At 54.0% G+C, this 18,481-nt stretch overlaps 1 protein-coding gene across 1 annotated transcript in view; it reads right to left on the reverse strand.

Annotated features, from left to right (window-relative positions):
* The window catches only part of GNAO1 (G protein subunit alpha o1), a 152,817-nt gene that overhangs the window by 12,981 nt on the left and 121,355 nt on the right, over nucleotides 1-18,481 (reverse strand). Inside the window, 1 exon segment of the mRNA XM_024751432.1 lies at nucleotides 1,462-1,622. Within this exon segment, the coding sequence (XP_024607200.1) occupies nucleotides 1,462-1,622 (161 nt within the window).

The following is an 18,481-nucleotide window of genomic DNA, read 5'->3' on the forward strand; positions in this document are numbered from 1 at the left end:
TCTCCAGGCCTGAATGGCTGTGCGTTGAGGGGGCGACCTGGGTTGAGGTCTGTGACTTGAGTGTACAGAGAGAGGTGTGGACTTGAACCTTTGGGCTCGCACCCCTGGTCCACCAAGGTGTCCTGGGGGCTCATCAGTGGCTGGGGCCTGTGTTGCTACCACCTGGGACTCACGGGACCCAGGCACCTGCCCCGTGGACAATCTAGGTGTGCAGAGATGGGAAGACAAGTCCCCGGTTTGTTAGCTCTCGTCACAGCCAATGGCAATGTCCCAGCATCCACTAGTGAGCGCTGTTTTCTTGGCGTTAGCCTCCGCTACATCGGCACCGTGGAGACCAGCGTTTCTTAATCTTGGCGATACTGACATTTTGGGTCAGGTAATTCTTTGCTATGGAGGACTGTACAGTGTGTCTGTAGGAAGTCAGCAGCATCCCTGGCCTCTACCCCACTAGACATCTGTAGCACCACCCTAGTCAGGACCATTGAAAATGCCTCCAAACATTGCCAATGTCTCCTGGGGGCAAAGTGGCCCCAGGTGAGAAGCGCTGGTGAGGAAGCTGAGCAGATCAGTGTCGGAGCACAGGTGTCCTAATATAGTGGGGTTTAAGCCCAGAGGCTCCCACTGAAAACCTGGACATGAGACTGTAAAAGTGGGTGCGTTTCCTGAAAGCTGGAGTGCAGTGACAATGTCTTCAAAACAGAAGGCGTGTCCCTGACCACCACAGATCATTCCCAGAGGCCTGGAGCCCCCGATCTAGGGGCCAAGGGCATGTAAACTTCCAGACGCCTGGAGTGACAAGGCTGCAGCAGGCAGTCCTGTGATCCCCTGTTATTCCCTCTGCCTTCCCCTCTCCTACCCTTCCAGCCCTCTCTGGCTTTCAGCTGCTTCACCCCCTCTCCTCGCCTGCCCCACCGGGTCCCTCTCTCTCCTCTGTCCTTTTCTTCCCCTTATTAGTTATAACACAGTATTAAAGTGTATGTTTGATTATTTATTTTACTTATCTGATGGGTTACATATTCCTTATTTTTAATTTTAAAGATAGAGGAATGGAAAAGGTATTATTTTCTCAAAAAGAAGACAAAAGGGCACCATGTAAGTTATTTTCTGTCTATGTTGCCCTTGATTTGTACTTATAGGGTCAAGGGTTCTCCGGGGGCAAAAACACTGCTACACTGACAATCTTCCTTCTGGAGGGCCAGGCCCCCTCCAGAGCAAGCAGGTGATGGCCCCTGGGCCTCTGGGAGCCCTGTTGTCGGCTTGTGCCCCCCACCTCCCTGGCCTCCTTCTCATCCCGGGGGCAGGAGGAGAAGCCCCTTCTCCTTCCTTCCTGACGCCCGAGGCAGAACACCTCACAGCGGTTCCCACCTCAGCAAGGGCACCTCCTTGCCCCACTGACCCCAGCCCCTTCCACGCCCGCACTGCTGCCCCACTCTCGGCCTCCCGCCTGCCTGGGACACTCACTATTTGGCGGAGTCGTTGAGCTGATACTCCCGGGACCTGTTGAAGCACTCCTGGATCCCTGAGTCGCCCCAGAGTCGCATCATGGCAGAGAGCAGCTCTGGAGAGAAGGGCTCCGTGTCTTCCATTCGACTCACCACATCACACACCATCTTGGCATCGGCCTGTGAGGAGACATGGACGGCGGCTTTGAGGCCTCGGTGGGGACAGAAGCCCCGGCCGGGCACCTGCTAGGGCACCGGGACAAGGGCTCAGCCCTAGGCCTGGTCAGGGAGAGGGGAAGCAACAGAGGGTCCTTTACTCAAGGGCACGGTAATCGTTACTAGACCACTGCTCCACTCTCGAGCCCTTTCAACCCTGCCGTCCTCCAAGTAAGCCAGAGACCCAGGCTCCCCAGCCTGCTGCACGCGGCTCAGGAAGCGAGCGGAGGTGCTGGAAATCTGCAGGTGTCCTTCGCGGTGGGAGAGACACGAAGGAGACAAGGTCAACGCCTGGAAGACTTGTAGCCAACAAAATATTCTGCACCAAGGTACGTGGGGCCAAAGCCTTCTGTGGAGACTTCCGGAATCCAGCTGTCCAGCTAAATAGCTACTTATGTCTCAGAGCCGGTCTACTGCAGGTGGTCAATGGGAAAATGCTGGCACTGTGTCCCCTTCTGCCTGCCTGCCCTGGGAAGGAAGCCACAACTGGCCTGGAGGCCAGCAGGCCATGCCCATGATGCTGGCCCAGACCTAGCTCCCTAGGGACTAGTTGTCCCGAAGACATCAGCCCTCGGATTCCCAAAGTCACCCTCAGCTGACAGAGAGGGCTGCCCACCAGGAGAGCGTGGGTCCCCGTCCATCTAGGAGATGAGTTTCTTCAGCACCGCAGCCTCCCCTGGGGGCAGCCACCTGCAAAGCTGGCCCTGGGACTGAGGCGTTGGGTGCCTTAGGCAGGCGGTGACTCAGGGATGCAGGCGTGGGTGAGCAGAGTTGGTGCCTCCACCTGGGGCTAAAAACAGGTCTGTGAGTCAGGGCCTATGTGCTGATGCTGCTTCTGTGTGCCTGCGTGACCTCGAGAAATCTCAGCCTGCTTTCCCACCTGTGGGATGACTGTGATAAACCGGGCCAGTTTCCCAGACTTCCTCCTGTGGACCCCTCCTTCAAGGTTCCTGCCTGATCTGTGAGAAGGGAGTCGGGGCCTGAGGGATGGGTAGGGCAAGACTTCCTGCTGGGGGAGAGACACCCTCCCACCTAGAGCCGCACTGTGCCTCAGCCAGGCCACTCAAGGGTGTGGTTTCGAAACCATGGGCCTCCACAAAGCCACTTCATGCTCCTCTGTGTGTGGTCTGGAATCTTGGGAATCCCACTCCAGTGGGATGCAGTGCATGGTTTGGGGAAGGCTGGCCTGGCGCTGTCCTCCCAGCTCCATCTCATCACCGAGGTGTGGCAGAGGCAGGGGTGGGGCAAGGTCCTGTGCTGGCGACACCTCTCTGTCTGCCCTTCTGTTTCTCTCCTATCTTCCCCAGCTTAGTGCACACCACAACCATCGGCCCAACTGCTCAGACTCAAAGACTAGGAGTCATCCTTGATTTTGCCACCTCCCTCCCAATGTCCACTTCTCCCCATCTCCTCCTGCACAGCCCTGAGTCCGAGCCACCACCATCTTTCCCTGGCTGCCCCGAGCCCCCTCCCAAGGGTTCTTTGCCTTCCTCTTGCTTCTCTTCAGTCTTTCTGCCACATAGCAGCCAGCAGGAGACCGTAGAGAAAGAACACACAATTTTTTTAACTGGGCACACTGATATCCAACTTAAAGACTTCTTTTCCTAATTTTGCTTGTGGCAAAGATGTGACCATGTGACCCGTCCTACCCATGGGGAGGTAAGCCAAAGTGTAGTGAGGTCTTTGGAGAAGTCTTTGTAAAGGGAAGATGCACCCTTTTTCTCTCACTTCCTCCTTCCTGAAGCCTGTGATGGCTGGAACTCTAACAGCCAACTTGGATCATGAAGACAAGGTCTACACCCTGGGGACAGTGGATGGGTGATCTAAAAACAGTCAGGTCCTTGATGACTTTTTTTTTTTTACATTGAAATTAAACTTATACCTCATTTAAAGCACTATTTTCTAGGTCTCGGATATTCACAGTCAAACCTGATCCTAATGGACACAATAACTGTCCCTGTTTAAACTCTTTCAGTAGCTTCCCATTATCCCTAAATTCCAAACTCCTTACCTTGGCCTCCAAGCACACAGCCTTTCCTTCTGTTCCCCAGGTAGCCAGGGTCATCTCACCTCAGGGTGCTCCATCGTCCAGAACATCCTTCCCCCGGCTCTTCCCCATCTCAAGTGTCACTGCCTCAGGGAGGCCCTCCTCCACGCCCCAGGCAGAGTCTGCCCCCACGCACACCGACCACTCCACATCACAGCTGGTGCTGCGTGTGCTGCTCCTCAGGGCAGGGATAATCTCCTGGCTTTTCACAGCACCCCCACCTCACAACGCTCTGTACATAGTTGTTGGTGCTCAGCAGCATTTGTGAGATGAATGGGTCCTTGGCATTTTACTGTCAGGCACGGCCTCGATTTCTCACTCCACCCTCTCTATCTCCCAACTCCTCTCATCTTGTCCATTTCAACAACACTGTGTCTCATTCAACCATGACAGCAGCTCTGCCCGGTAGCCATCCTGTTTAACAGATGGGGAGGCTGAAGCTCAGAGGTGAGGTAACTTGCTCAAGGTCACACAGCTAGTAAGTGGGAGAGCCTGGACCCAACGTTAACCTCTACTGTGCTCCAGCCAACAGCCCTGGACTTGCATCTCAGACACTGGTGTCCAGCCCAGCCCCCTGACTAAAGGTAGGGGAGATGGGTAAGGAGGAAGGTAGGAAGGGTCAGGCATGGCGGGAGGAAGGGGCCTTGCCGATGCACCCTGGAGGACAGTGGCAGCTGTCGGGCTGGGCCAGCCCTGTGGGGGTCAAGCTTAACAAGCAATTAATAGAGCCAGAGGGGGGCCTTGTCCCTTTGTCTTCCTGCCTTTGGGGCCCTGGGGGATGCGGCTCACACTGGGCCTGACCTTCCTGTCCAGGTCCCCTCCTGGGCCAGTGGCGGGGTGGGGAGAGGCATTTTCCAGCACCTTGCCCTCTGCTACAGCCCCCATGGCGCTGCCACCTCTTGCTGGTCAGAGCATGCCCAGCTGTCCCGGCAGCATGAGGTGTGACAAAGCAGACGCATGTACCGGGGCAGACCCACTATGTCTGACCTGTGCAGTGTTACTCAGTGGAGGATGCTGGGGCAGTGACCAGCTTCGAGGTGGCAGCGAACGGCCCATCCCCTCTGATCTGCTCCATCCTTTTCTGCTGGATGGCTGCCCCCTCTACCTATGTGGCTCCCATTCCCTCCTTTTGGGGCACCAGAACCTCTGCTTGCCTGAAGGAAAGCACTCTTTCCCCGACTCAGTCTGAGCACTTTGGGTGGGACTTCCTCTGTCCCACGGCTCCAGCGTGGACACAGGGTCTAGCTGTGCCTGCGGCCACACATACCTCTGGCTTTCAGGCTACCTCAATCAATCCTCTGACTTTTTCTTAACCTAGTTAAAGACTTGGTTTATTTTTGCACGTGCACCCCAAAGAGTCCTGACAATACACTGCCTGGTGTGCCGAGGCCAATACCAGGCTTACCTCCTCCAGGCAGACCCAACCCGTTACTGCGGCCGACACAGTTCCTCCCCTCTTCCTGTCATGCCTGGGCACACGTCCGCGCCCACGTGCTGCGCTATGTTTCCTGTGTGGGGGGCACTAAGATGCCCTGTGGGCACTGGCCACGTATTGGACACTAGAGGCCATCTGGTGGGCTTCTGGAGACAGTCCTGCAAGGAGCTGAGGGAGGCTGTTCACTGACACCGTGCCTGGCAGGGCCCTGCACAGTTGGGCTGAGTGGGTGCAGGACATTCGTCACTGTGTGCCGCTGTCACACACCAGCATGCCTGGCCCCCAGCCACTAAGTGCCTGTAGTGCCCCAATTACTGCCACTGCCACAGACACCTCACAAATGTCTAACATGCTCCTGCAGGGCACCGTTTCCACTGAGGGTCAGTTAGGGAGCCATCTGCCAGCCCGGGGCTAGGGAAGTGGGCCCCTCTCTCGCACTGCCCCCAGCGGCAGAGAGCAAGGGAGGGGTGCTCCCTGCACGTGACAGAGAACGTGACCGCTGCCCTCCCTCAGACGCACGGGCCTGGGTGGCTTGGGTCTGGCACTTACAAAGTACCCAGTATGCCCACCCCTCCCCGGCCGCCATTCTCTATGGGCTGGGGCTGCCCGTGCTGTAACGTCCAGTTCCCATGCCACACACCCCCCCGCCAAGACTCACTCCTTTCCCGACAGCACCCTTTGGTCACCCCTGCCTTGGGGCTCCAGTCCTGCGGCTTTCTAGGGGCTCCGGCCACAGGCTCAAGGCACCACCCAGAACTGGGGTCCTGGCTTGAGCAGGGCCTTAACGTCTCTGGGCTCAGCATCCTACCCTGAAAAATGGGGTGACAGTATCATCATTCTCTTCATAGAGCTGTCGTGTGAGCAAACAGAGCACTAGCACAGGGAGGACCTGAGGGGTGGGCCGTGCTGCCGCCCCAGCTCCCCAGCTTCCTGGGGACCAGAAAGAGAAGAGGAGGCCAATCTGCCTACCCTCGGGATGCCTAGGGGTGGGGGCGTGGGAAGGGGTGAGACATTTAAGGACATGCTGGGACCCTGCATTTCTGAATGTGAACCACAGGCAAGATGCCATTTTTTTTTGAGTTTTATTTATTTTCTATACAGCAAGCTCTCATTAGTTATCTATTTAATACATATTAGTGTATACATGTCAATCCCAATCTCCCAGTTCATCCCACCACCACCACCACCCAGCTTTCCCCCCTGGGTGTCCATACGTTTGCCTCTATTTCTGTGTCTGTGTCTCTATTTCTGCCTTGCAAACCGGTTCATCTGTACCATTTTTCTAGGTTCCACACATATGCGTTAATATACGATATTTGTTTTTCTCTCTCTGACTTACTTCACTCTGTAAGATGTGGATGGACCTACAGACTGTCATACAAGATGCCATTCTCATGGGTTTTGGATCAGGAGGCTCCGGAGAGGTTATGACTCTCAGGGACACCTGCAGGATTCTTCTCACCATATCCATGATTTAAAATCAGCATTAACATTTCTTTTCATCAGAGCCAATGTAACCTTTCTGGTTAAATGACATCTTAACGGTGACATGTAGATGTCCTGAAGCTGCTCTAGAAAGTGGTGAGATTCTTTTGGAAAGCCCCGCAACACTAGAGAACCCCATAGAAACCCTACCCATGAGCATCTGGAGAAAGGGGTGGGCAGGGAGAGGAAGCGGCACATGGAGATGGGGGCATCTCCGGCATTTGGTGGGGTGGGGAGCTCAGCACAGGGTGCCTCCCAGAAGTGGGCTGCCCTGGGCCAACGCTGGGGATCAGGGTGCCCAGGGTGGTGATGGGAGCAGCTGCCCCCGTGAACTGACAGTACACAGGGGTCCCTCACTGTGACATGCAGCCCAGGGCCCCCTGCCACGGGGACATGGACTACTGGGGACTGGCCGTGAGTGTGCTTGGGAAGCAGCACCTGCGATCCAGGCGCCTGTCAGTGGGGCTGCCTGCTGGTGTCCAGGGGTGAGGGGTTCTACTTCCAGAAAGCTATCTCTAGTCAGCCAGCTGGTCCTGAGAGCCGGAACCCATACTATGAAGAGGGGTGTGGGCTCCCATGGCCCACAGGCCCCTTCCCGCCTGCCCACTCTGGGCCACAGAGAGCCCCCCTGCACCAGCTTCTCTTGCCCAGTGTCTCCTGGTCACCCTTCTCAGAGACGCAGCAGGTGCCAGCCTGTGCTGTGCCACACCAGGGGTGATGGTGGGATGAGTGGTGACACAGGGAAGCTGGCATTGGCCTGGCTGAGCCACTGGCAATGAACACCACACATCTCTGCGCATACGCTAGGCACTGCAGGGCCTTGCAAGTGCCTGGCGTATTCATCATCTGAAGCTGGGACTGCCAAGTCCATGGTAAACACTTGGGTCTGCAAAACTCTTCCCCTCTCCGCTGAGCAAAGGGGCTTGGAACTAAAGTTTGAGAGAGAGCCTCTTCTCTCTCAAGAGAGGAAATGCAAAGGATATGGTGGGGAAGCGAATAGGAATTTTCAGTCAGGTGACCCAGGTTCAAATCCTGGCTCTGCAGCTTTTTTTTTAGCTTTGTGACCTTGGACAGACCACTTAACCTCTCTGAGCCTCTGCTCTCTTATTAGTTCCCACCTCACAGGGTTGTTTGTGCAGATAAAAGAGGCTAAATCGACATGACACAGCTTTGCAACATAAAGAGCCCCACAAATGCTAGTTACTATAAGCAAAGGTGAGGTCTCTGAGACACAAACAACAAGCTGACATAAAATAAGCCCACTTTGTACAAGGTTTCTCAGGTAAGCATGATAACAATAATCATAGTAATTATAACCGCTTCTGTTTGAAGAGCTGCTTTGGATCTTTCAGAGTTTTCCTCCTTCTCTCATCTTTTAGACCAAGTAAAGTGTGACTGTGTGCATGTACACACACACACACACATACACAGACACACACACACACCAGTCCTCCAGCTGCAGGGAAGTCTCCATTCTGCCCAGCCCTGCCGCGTGCACTGCAGTAGCCCCAGCTCCCACCAGGGGGCAGGAGTGCACAGGCCAACAGGAGAAAGAGGGCAAGCTGGACAAGCCCAACCCAACAGACCAGGCAGGCCAGGCCCAGTGGGCACAGCTGCCTTGGGAAAGAGACAAACAGACTCCCGATGTTGGAGGCCCAGCCTGAGTACTGCAATGTCAGCAGATGGAGAATGGCAGCGTGCACATTCTGGGCACTTCGTACATGCTACCCAGGGCCCTGCATCTGAGGAAATGCGGCAGTTACATTCTCTCTTGCACTGCAGGGGAGTGACCCTCCCTTCCCATCTGCCGCTGGGGGAGGTCGGGGAGAGAGGGGCCCCCTCCCTCACCCCTGCTTCCCTGGCCTGGCACATGGCTCCCTAACTGTGACTCTCAGTGGAAGTGGTGGTCCCCAGGGTATTTTAAGCATCTATGAGGTTTTTTTTGTTAGTGGCAAAACTTGAGGCACTACAGGCACTTAGCAGTTCAGGGCTGGGCATGCTTGGGGCTCTTTCTTCACTTGGACTTAGGAGTACGTCGCAAGGCCTGTGCCTAGAGCACACTGTCAGGCACAGGGTCTCTGGGGGGAGAGGGGGGCACCTCACAGGCCTACCACTTGCCTTAGTGAAGGGAACCTTCCTGGCTCTCCAGAAAGATGCTACAGCAGAACCAAGGGTTGGGTGCTGTTTCTAATCTTGCCTCCTTTTAGCTGTGCCATCCCTTCTCAAGCCATCCATCCACACATCCCTCACCCCCTATCTAGGGTACCTACCCATCCAACATCAGGCGTCCACCCACCCATTACATCATCACCCATCAGCCACCCCTGTTCATCCATCAACCAACTCACTCCCACAACCACCCGCCCATCCCTGCACCTCCCTTCTATCCTTCCACAGCGTCTGCCCATCCCTTCATTCTTCATTTGTGCACCCCTTTCATTCCTTTCACTCCTCTTTGATCTATGTAGCCACCCACCCATTCACTCACTTATCCATAGTACACCCACTACCGAGTGGGGTCCCCACCTTAGGAACTTTCACGTTTGGCAGAAAGAGAAATATTTAGGCATAAGGAGAGACTGTCTGCATCTCCCCAGCCCTGAACACATCATGGGACAACTGCCCCCTTGACGTCCCCTCCCTCTGTCCCATGGTCCCATCTTTGTCAGGAGCCTGGGGCCTTGTAACAGGAAGACTCTCCTAAGACCTCCAGCTGGGTTCAGAGGATTCCTCAGGGATTGATTTGTCCTAAGCCCTTCTGAAAACCTTCTGTTTTGAGCCCAGGCTGCCTCCTGAGGAGCGGGGAAAGACTTGGGTTTTCTGAAGACCCTCATTTTCTGAAGGATCACACCCTTTTCCGTCTCAAAACCACTGGATCTTCCAGTTGTTTAGAAGCAGCTTTTCCTTCTGGCTTGCTATGTATCTTCAAGAACCAGGGGGTTGTGGGGATGACTTTGGCCCGGGTTCCAGCGCTCACTGGTTCTAGCGCTCGACACCTAAAAGTTTCCACTCAGAAACCATCTGCCAGACCCTGTAATTGGTGTGCGTCCCACCCCTGGCCCTGGCCCAAGTTAAGCAGAAGGAGCCAGTGCTAGTCCAGTAAATGTTTGCTCACCACAGGCTGGCTGAGCCCAGGGCTGGGTGCCGGGGATACGGCAGCCAGCAGGATCTGGAAACTGCCCACCCAAGCCTGCTGTCCAGTGGGGGCGTCAGACACATCAACCAAGCTGTAGAGTCCGGGAAGGCTCCTCCAAGAAGGCAGCCACTAAGTAAGGGCCACAGCTCAAGGAGAAACTGGTGCGGACGGGGGATGCGAGGGGTGTATGACTGGGAGCAGGCAGTCATGGGTCAGCTGTGCCCACAAGGCAGGCACAGTCCAGAGACTGCTCTTCACGGGGGAATTAAAGGGGAAGCCGAGGGCCTTGCCAGGAAGCAGTGGATCCTGGAGGGCATCAGACACCCCTCCAGCTATCAACAGGACCTTTGGACAATGGTGGGCTCAGAGGTCCACACAGCCCATGGACATTAAATGAAGAACCGTACCCAGCCCGCACAGATGGTCCAGGAGCTCTCACACAGACCGAGTGCAGTACGAACTGTGTACCCCCAACCCAGGGAGAGCGCTGGCGGCAGCCTGGGCCCCACTGTGGGCAGCTCCAGGATGGAGCCTTACAGAGCAGATGCTAACACTCCCTGAGTGTGGGTCTGGGGACATTCTCAGGCCCCCGGCCCTTCTCAGGAGGCATGGCTTTTGGCCTTCTCCCCAGCTGTGCTGTTCTTAGGTGAAGCTACCACGTGTGTCTCCTAAAACCACCCTGGCAGGGGTTTTTCAGGGCCAGAGGTGGGTAGGGAGACTGTCGGGTATGGGGCGGGAAACGCTGAGGCCAGTGTAGAAGGGGGCGAGCAGGGCCTGCAGAGGAGGGCAGTGCCCCAGCCAGCGATAGCCGGCAAGAGTGCAGAGGGGTGTCCTAGGTGGGTGACTGGCAGAGATGGGGGGTGCAGGACAGCAGCTGTCCTGGGCCCTCTGGGGCAGTGGTGTGTTTATGTCACCACGGCTTCCGATTGCTTCAGATCCCAAGGATGGAGTAGGGAAGCATGCTTGCCTAAAACCCCAATCAGCAACCCCTCTGGAACAGCCTTGGGTGGTGCCACTTTCTCTTGTTGCCCTTCTCCCCTTGGTGGGTCCAGACCTACCAGTCTATACCTCCTGGGAGGCTCTCCTAGATGGCGCCGGGGAGGACAGCTGAACCACCAGGCAGGCACTATTCAGTCCAAAATAAACTTTAAGATGAAAGGGACAGAAATTTCCAAATCCTCTGCCTCCTTTCTCCTGAGCTCAATGTCCTGAGATGGGTGAAAGAACTAAAATTGGATAGGCTAAATTTCTAAGAAACGAACAAGGGCAGAATGAAATTACCCACACAGAGCTCAGTCAAAGGGAAAGAAAAGTGATAATGGACAACCTCTTCTCTTCAGAACACAAAGTGATAGTGGTGAATAGATTAATTAGAGCCGCCTCAGCTGGGAGACATTAGTGACACAATGTGGAAGAGAAAAGATGGAAGCTGAAACAGCATGTACATGATGGGAGGCCGGCAGGTTCTGGAGATGACAGGTTTGGCTGATGGTGCCTCTCCTTGGGCTTATTTGCTGACACCCCTTCCCTCCTCGTCTCCTCGCTGGAGACATCAGTTCCCGCACCATCCATTAAAGTGACCGGGGGCTTCCCTGGTGGTGCAGTGGTTGAGAGTCCACCTGCCGATGCAGGGGACGCGGGTTCGTGCCCTGGTCCGGGAAGATGCCACATGCCGTGGAGCGGCTGGGCCCGTGAGCCATGGCCGCTGAGCTTGCGCATCCGGAGCCTGTGCTCCGCAACGGGAGAGGCCACAACAGTGAGAGGCCCATGTACCGCAAAAAGAAAAAAAAAAAAAAAAAGTGATCGGATGATGTTTTTGTTTGAAAAGGAGCGTGTCACTTGTTTCTTGGACCTCAGGGACACAGCCTGGGGCAGTGCACCAGGTGTCCACGTCCTGCCTGACTGACCCTGCGACCCTGGGCAAGTCTCATCTGTTTTCGGAGTCTCTGTCCTCAAAGGCACAAGGAAGAGGTTGGCTGGATCAGTGATTCTCAAAGGGTGGCCCGCACACCCCTGGGGGTCTCTGAGGGGTCCACAAGATCAAAACTGTTTTCCTAACTCTATAACGATGTTATTGGCTTCTCTGCCTGCACTGATGGTACAAAAGCAACGGGAGACAAAACCGCAGTCCCTTTGCAGGAAGCAGTGGCACCGAACTGTACCAGCTGCCATTCTGTTCTTTGCCATTGTTCAGTCACAATAAAACCAACGCCAGTTCTACTTAAGAATGTCCTTGAGGAAGTGGTCAAAATTATGAATTAAAAGAATCTCTAGGGACCTCCCTGGTGGCACAGTGGTTAAGAATCCACCCACCGATCCAGGGGACATGGGTTCGTGCCCCGGTGCGGGAAGATCCCACATGCCGTGGAGCTGCTAGGCCCGTGAGCCCAGCCTGCTGAACCTGCGTGTCCGGAGCCTGTGCTCCGCAACGGGAGAGGCCACAACAGTGAGAGGCCCGCAAAACACAAAAACAAAAAAAACCAAAAACACAAACTACTGCTTGGGACTTCCCTGGTGGCGAAGTGGTTAAGAATCCACCTGCCAATGCAAGGGACATGGGTTTGAGCCCTGGTCCGGGATCCGGGAAGATGCCACATGCTGCGGAGCAACTAAGCCCGTGCGCCACTACTGAGCCCATGTACCACAACTACTGAGCCCATGTACCACAACTACTGAAGCCCTAGGGCCCGTGCTCCACAACAAGAGAAGCCACTGCAATGAGAAGCCTGCGCACCGCAACGAAGAGTAGCCCCCGCTCACCGCAACTAGAGTAAAGCCCGCGCGCAGCAACGAAGACCCAACGCAGCCAAAACTAACTAAATAAAATAATTTTAGTGAATTTCAAAGAAGGACTATTTGAAAAGGCTGGTAAAATACTCCCTTTTCTACCATGTGTTTGTGTGGGGCCAAATGTGATTCAGACTCTCCGACCTAACAACACATCACAATGAACTAAACACAGATGCATGTGTGAGAAACGCAGCTGTCTTCCATTAAGCCCGACATTAAAGAGATGTGTAAAAATGTGAGACAACGATATTCTGCTTACTGAAGTATTTTTAGACAATATATTGAGATTAATTTTCATAAAAATGTTATTTGTATTAATATGTAATGGGTTTATTATAGTTACTTTTAAATGAATAAATACTGAAAAAATTTGTCTTATTTTTAATTTCTAATACAATAAAGATTGATAGCTATAACCTACATAAACAAAATGTTTATTGGGGTCCTCAGTAATTTTTTAAAAATTATAATGTGTAATGTAAAGGTGTTCTCAGGCCAAAACGCTTGAAAACCACTAGACCAGATCATTCTTTCCCAACATTATCCCTTGAACACCTTCTAACTTCTGCCCAAGTTCTGTTCCACCTGATGCCCATCATTTTTCTTAGACACACCTTTGTACTTACGACCTTCATATCTTTATGGTAAATGGAAACCCTGCATGAAGTGATTTAAATAGAACACACCCAGCAGAATAACTACAAGGAAAGCTCAACACTAACGTGAAATTCTAGCAGGACCCTGCTCCCTATCTCCCTTTGTTAGCAAGGGGGACCATGCAGACGGAGGCCCCCAGCCGCACACATTGAGGGCCAGCTGATGAGGTGGAACTGACGCACACCAGACCTTCTCATGGGCTGAGAGGTGGGGCTCTGAGCTACAGACAAGACGTCTCAGGTAGAAAATCAGGAATTATGAGTTTTTGCCAAAGGCTAGTAGTGGTGGAAGACTGCCAGGGTTGGGGTTGAGGAGGGACCTCTAGGGTCAGGGGCCAGGGTAGGCCGAGCCAACCAGCCCAGAGGACCGGCAAGCCTAGGGCTGCGGCCTCCCTGGGGTCTTCTGTGAGCCTAGGAGCTGATGACTTAGTCACAAAGATGCACAGAGACACACAGATACACACACAGAGAGACACATCTGCTCAGAACTCTGGTGGTCAAGGAGTCCTAAGAGATAATAGCAGTAGCTTGTATTTAGTGAGAGCTTCCCAATGGCTTTATTTCATTTAATGTTCACCAGTATTATCGTTTTCCCCCCTTCTATAATTGGAGAAACCACAGCTCAGACGGGTTACGAGACCAGCCCGAGCTCACTCAGCTGGTGGCGGGGGCACACTGGGATGTGCGCCCCAGCTGCCTGCCTCCAGGGCACACGCTCTGTCAGCACCACGCAGCACTGCTTCCCCTGGTTGCTGGATGACCACCCCTGGGCAGCGCCGGGCCCAGAGCCCTGGTCTTTTGACGTCTCTGTGAGGGTAGGGTCTGGAGAGCTGGCACACTCTTGCTGCCATCGCCTGCTCTGCTTGGTCCCGCTGCTAAGGGGCTGGAGCTCCCCAGAGGCCCGCTGGTGCCCATCCTGGGGACCAGTGTCAGCATGTTGATGCTGCAGTATTTACAGTGAGGCAGGTGGGATGGCGAAAGGTGTAAAAAACAAGGGTGACGAATACGCGGGTTAACCAAGAAACAGGTGAGGCAGAGTGGCACCTGCGGCTGTGCACCAGCTGGGCCAGGCAGAGGTCCCAGCGGGCCGCCCTGGCAGACAGGAGGGGGAAGGCACAGTGGGGCCAGGCTGGCTGCCAACTCCCTGGACTCCCAGCACCTGGCCACAAGAGGAGCACGGGGCTGGGGGAGGCTTGGGGCTGAGCGAAGCCTCCAGGGGCCTCTCATGTGATGTTGGCAGGGACGGGGCTGCAGCAGCCTGGGGGCTGCCACCTGAGCAGCCTTCTCTGAGGCCTGGGATCAGGGCGCATGGTCTCCCCTCTCCACTTAGTCCCAGCCATTCTCATCTCCCCGACATTGACACTGGGTGATCTCAGGTACCACGGACACAGGGTGGAACAAGTCTGTACAGACCTGGGCGTGGGACGGTGGTCAACTGCCCCACCGGGCAGCATCCCAGTCCTCAGCTCGGCCCTATGCTGAGGAAGAGCTGCACAGGGCTCACTGAGCGAGAGGGGCAGCCCCCGCTCAGGGGCTGGCCTCACTCTCTGAAACAGCGGGGCTACAAAGGGGGCCACATGGTGCCACCTAGGCTCAGGTTCCTCTCTCTCTCTCTCTCGCTCTCTCTCTCTCTCTCTCTCTCTCTCTCTCTCCCCCATCTCAGCCCTTTCCATGCCCTGCTCCCCTAACCCTGGCCAGGGTAGAGGCCAGTCCACACAGCATCTTCATTGGGGTTAGAAAAAGGGAGTTTTTCCTCAGGCCACATGGCTCGGTGAGAGGAAGGTGGGCTGCATTTCAGCCCTCTCGTGGCCCCTGGGTTCGGGATTCTCCTGCAGGCTACAACCTGCCACGTTACTGAGCTGCACTCCGTGCAGTGTGAATGTGCAGTGCGCTGCTCTTGGACCAAGGCTCTTCAGGTGTAGGTGTGCTCCCCGCCCCTGAATGTAGAGGATGACAAAGTCCGTAAGATAGAAGATCCAGTGTCGTGAACCACCATGTGGAGGAGAGCCACACACCCACCCAGAGCACCTGCCTAGACTATTAGCTGAGCAAGAAATAACCTGTTGCATTTGAACCATGAAACCCTTGGGGTATATTTTTTGTAACAGCTGGTGGTACCCTGATCGATACAACCTGTTAGTGTTCTTCCTCTTCTGGTTTTTGTCCCCTATGTGACATCTGGCCTCTGTTTAGCCCTAGGTTATGGATTATCTGGGACTGTTCCTCTTCTATTGCTTCACTGAGCAAGACGCTGCCCTCTCCAGAAGACTGTAAGCTGGTGAAGTTTTCTGGAGTATCAAAGAATCTGGGTCTCCCCCTCCGCTCCCGTCTACTCTCCTGGAAAAAGGAGAAAGTTGTGCCCTGAAGCAGTGTTTCTCAAGCCTCAGTCACACACCGACCACTGGCATAACTTTTGTTCCATAGAACAATGCATGGCACATAATAGAAGCTTGATAAATGATGGTAAATTTTTGTTGTGTTTCTATACCATCTACTATAATTTACTTAATATCTTTCTTTAGACTTTTATCCACTTAAAACTTATTGTACAAGAAAGTAAATTTAGTATCACTAACAAAAATATCTGCAAAACGATATTTGATATGCTAGTTTTAATTCTTTTCTAAAATGAATTAGTAGCTACTGAGATAAACATCAACATGTTTGTCCACCATGCTAGCTCAAACCTGCCCACTCCCTCAACCGGGAAGCGCCGTCCCACGATGCGCAGCATAAGACAGGTACACGGCTAGTGCGTCCCCGGGACGCAGAACAGAAGGAGTACGCCCAGGAGTGGTGAGGCTAGTTCTGGGCCCTGGGCAGGGAGGCTGGAAACAACCTGCTTCACACTTACAGCTCTGCACGGCCCTGACCCTCCTCTCACCATCAGGGCCTCTGCTGCAGGTTCTGTGAAGCCTGGAGGACCACCCTGATTTACTGGGCATGTACACTGCTTGCTGGTGGGCAGCATAGGACAGGGGGCAGGCCATGGGCTCCAGTTTTCACCAGCTGCAGACCTCCTATTTCCTTCTCTGTCCTTGCCTCCCTCCTTGGTTCTCTGGTTTTGGCTCCCAGAGGGAATGAGCTCACTGTCGGTTCCAGCTCCCAAGGAGCACGTGGAATTCTCATGGGAAAGGAGGGGCAGCTGTGCCTTCCTTGCCTTGGGTAGGGGGATGGCAATGGTGAGTCTGCCCAACTCGCCCCATCTCCCCACTGTCAACAGCCAACTCGAGGGCTCACCTTTGTTAAGAGACAATTGCCCCAAGTTGCCTGGATGCAGATGCAGGAGATCCAGGGGCTCTGGCCTGTTAAGGAGCTTTGTTGTCATGACTTCTGGTCTCCTAGCTGCCAAAGTCCTCTTGGAAGGGAGTGGGAAGGTAAGTGCCCAACCCGCAGCCCAGCAGGGAGGACAGAAGGAAGGAGGGAGGGACCCGCCCTGCTCACCTGTCCCCAGCAGCCCTGCGGCTGAGTGGGCACTTGCCCTCCAGTGAGGTGGCCGGTCCTCTCGGCCTGCCTGTGGGGAGGCCAGAACAACCTAGTCCTGGGGGCCACTGAATCCAAACCTAGGACTGCCCCCTCTCAGGCCTACTGGACCACTCCCCCAGCCACCAGATGAACTTCAGCCAAACCCTGAAAGGAAAGTCACTGTGCCCTGCTTCCCACATCAGGCTTGACCTGCTGAAAAGGCGGGGATGGAGGTCTGGTCCCACTCCATTTCTGTTGACTCTTCATCCTCGCCCCACCGCACCCCCATCCACTCCTTCTCTCCTCACCTTCTCTCTGCACTCATGCTCTGGCCTCCTCAAACTAAGCCCCTCCTCTGCCCCTGTTCCCCCTCAAGCCACTGTCCTCCTCTTCCTCCTTTCGTCCTGTTAACTCCGTCCCCACTCCCGCCAGGGGTCTCAGTGCCCTCTCCATCTCCGGCCTGCCCTCTGCTCACCTGTCTTCTCTCCGGGCTCTGGGCCCCATGGGTGCTGCTTCCTGGACAGTGAGCTCCTCTGTCTCCCTCGTGGGCCCCATTCCTCCACCAGACTTTTAAGTTCCTCAGTCCTCAAAACCCTTCTTGCTTTCTCAAGCCACCTTCTTGGTGGGTGGGATGTCACCAGATCCTCCTCTGTACAGGCTCTCTGGGTAGTGACCCTGGGTTCCCTGGCTCCTCCACTCAACTCAGCACGTTCCCGGTCAGTCCCACCCTCCCCCCGCCCCAGGTTTCCCATCCCACAGTCTCCGTCACCGTCTTCCTTCCCATCTCAGGCTCAAGATTTCTGCCGTACCAGCAAATGACCGTTGCTATTTTCTTAATTTTTAAAAACGACATTAAATAAACTCATTTTAAAAAATCAGCTTATCTAGGACTTCCCTGGTGGTGCAGTGGTTAAGAATCCGCCTGCCAATGCAGGGGGCACGGCTTCGAGCCCTGGTCCAGGTAGATCCCACATGCTGCGGAGCAACTAAGCTCGTGCACCACAACTACTGAGCCTGAGCTCTAGAGCCCACGAGCCTCAACTGCTGAGCCCGCGTGCCACAACTACTGAAGCCCGCACGCCCTAGGGCCCGCACTCCGCAACAAGAGAAGCCACTGCAATGAGAAGCCCGTGCACCACAACAAAGAGTAGCCCCTGTTCGCTGCAACTAAAGAAAGGCCGCAAGCAGCAACAAAGACCCGATGCAGTCAAAAAAAAAAAAAAAAAAATCAGCTGATCCTATAAAAGAGTTGTAGTACATATATACAATGGTATATTACTCAGCCACAAAATAGAATGAAATAATGCCGTTTGCAGCAATGGATGGACCTAGAGATTATCATACCAAGTGAAGTAAGACAGAGAGAAACAAATATCATATGATAGCACTTACATGTGGAATCTAAAATATGACACAAATGAACTTATTTACGAAACAGAAACAGACTCACAGACGTAGAAAACAAACTTATGGTTACCAAAGGGGGATGGTGGGGAAAAATTAGGAGTTTGGGATGAAAATATCACACTACTATACATAAAATAGATAACCAACAAGGACCTACTGTATAGTACATGGAACTATACTCAATATCTTGTTAAAAACCTATAATGGAAGAGAATGTAAAAAAAGAATATATACATTTATATGTATATATATACATGTATAACTGACTCACTCTGCTGTACACCTGAAACTAACACAACATTGTAAATCAACTATATTTCAATAAAATTAAAGGGGCTCCCCTGGTGGTGCAGTGGTTGAGAATCCGCCTGCCAATGCAGGGGACACGGGTTCGATCCCTGG

Source organism: Neophocaena asiaeorientalis, unplaced genomic scaffold, assembly GCF_003031525.2.
Source record: "Neophocaena asiaeorientalis asiaeorientalis breed wild unplaced genomic scaffold, Neophocaena_asiaeorientalis_V1.1 scaffold965, whole genome shotgun sequence".
Taxonomy (NCBI): Eukaryota; Metazoa; Chordata; class Mammalia; order Artiodactyla; family Phocoenidae; genus Neophocaena; species Neophocaena asiaeorientalis.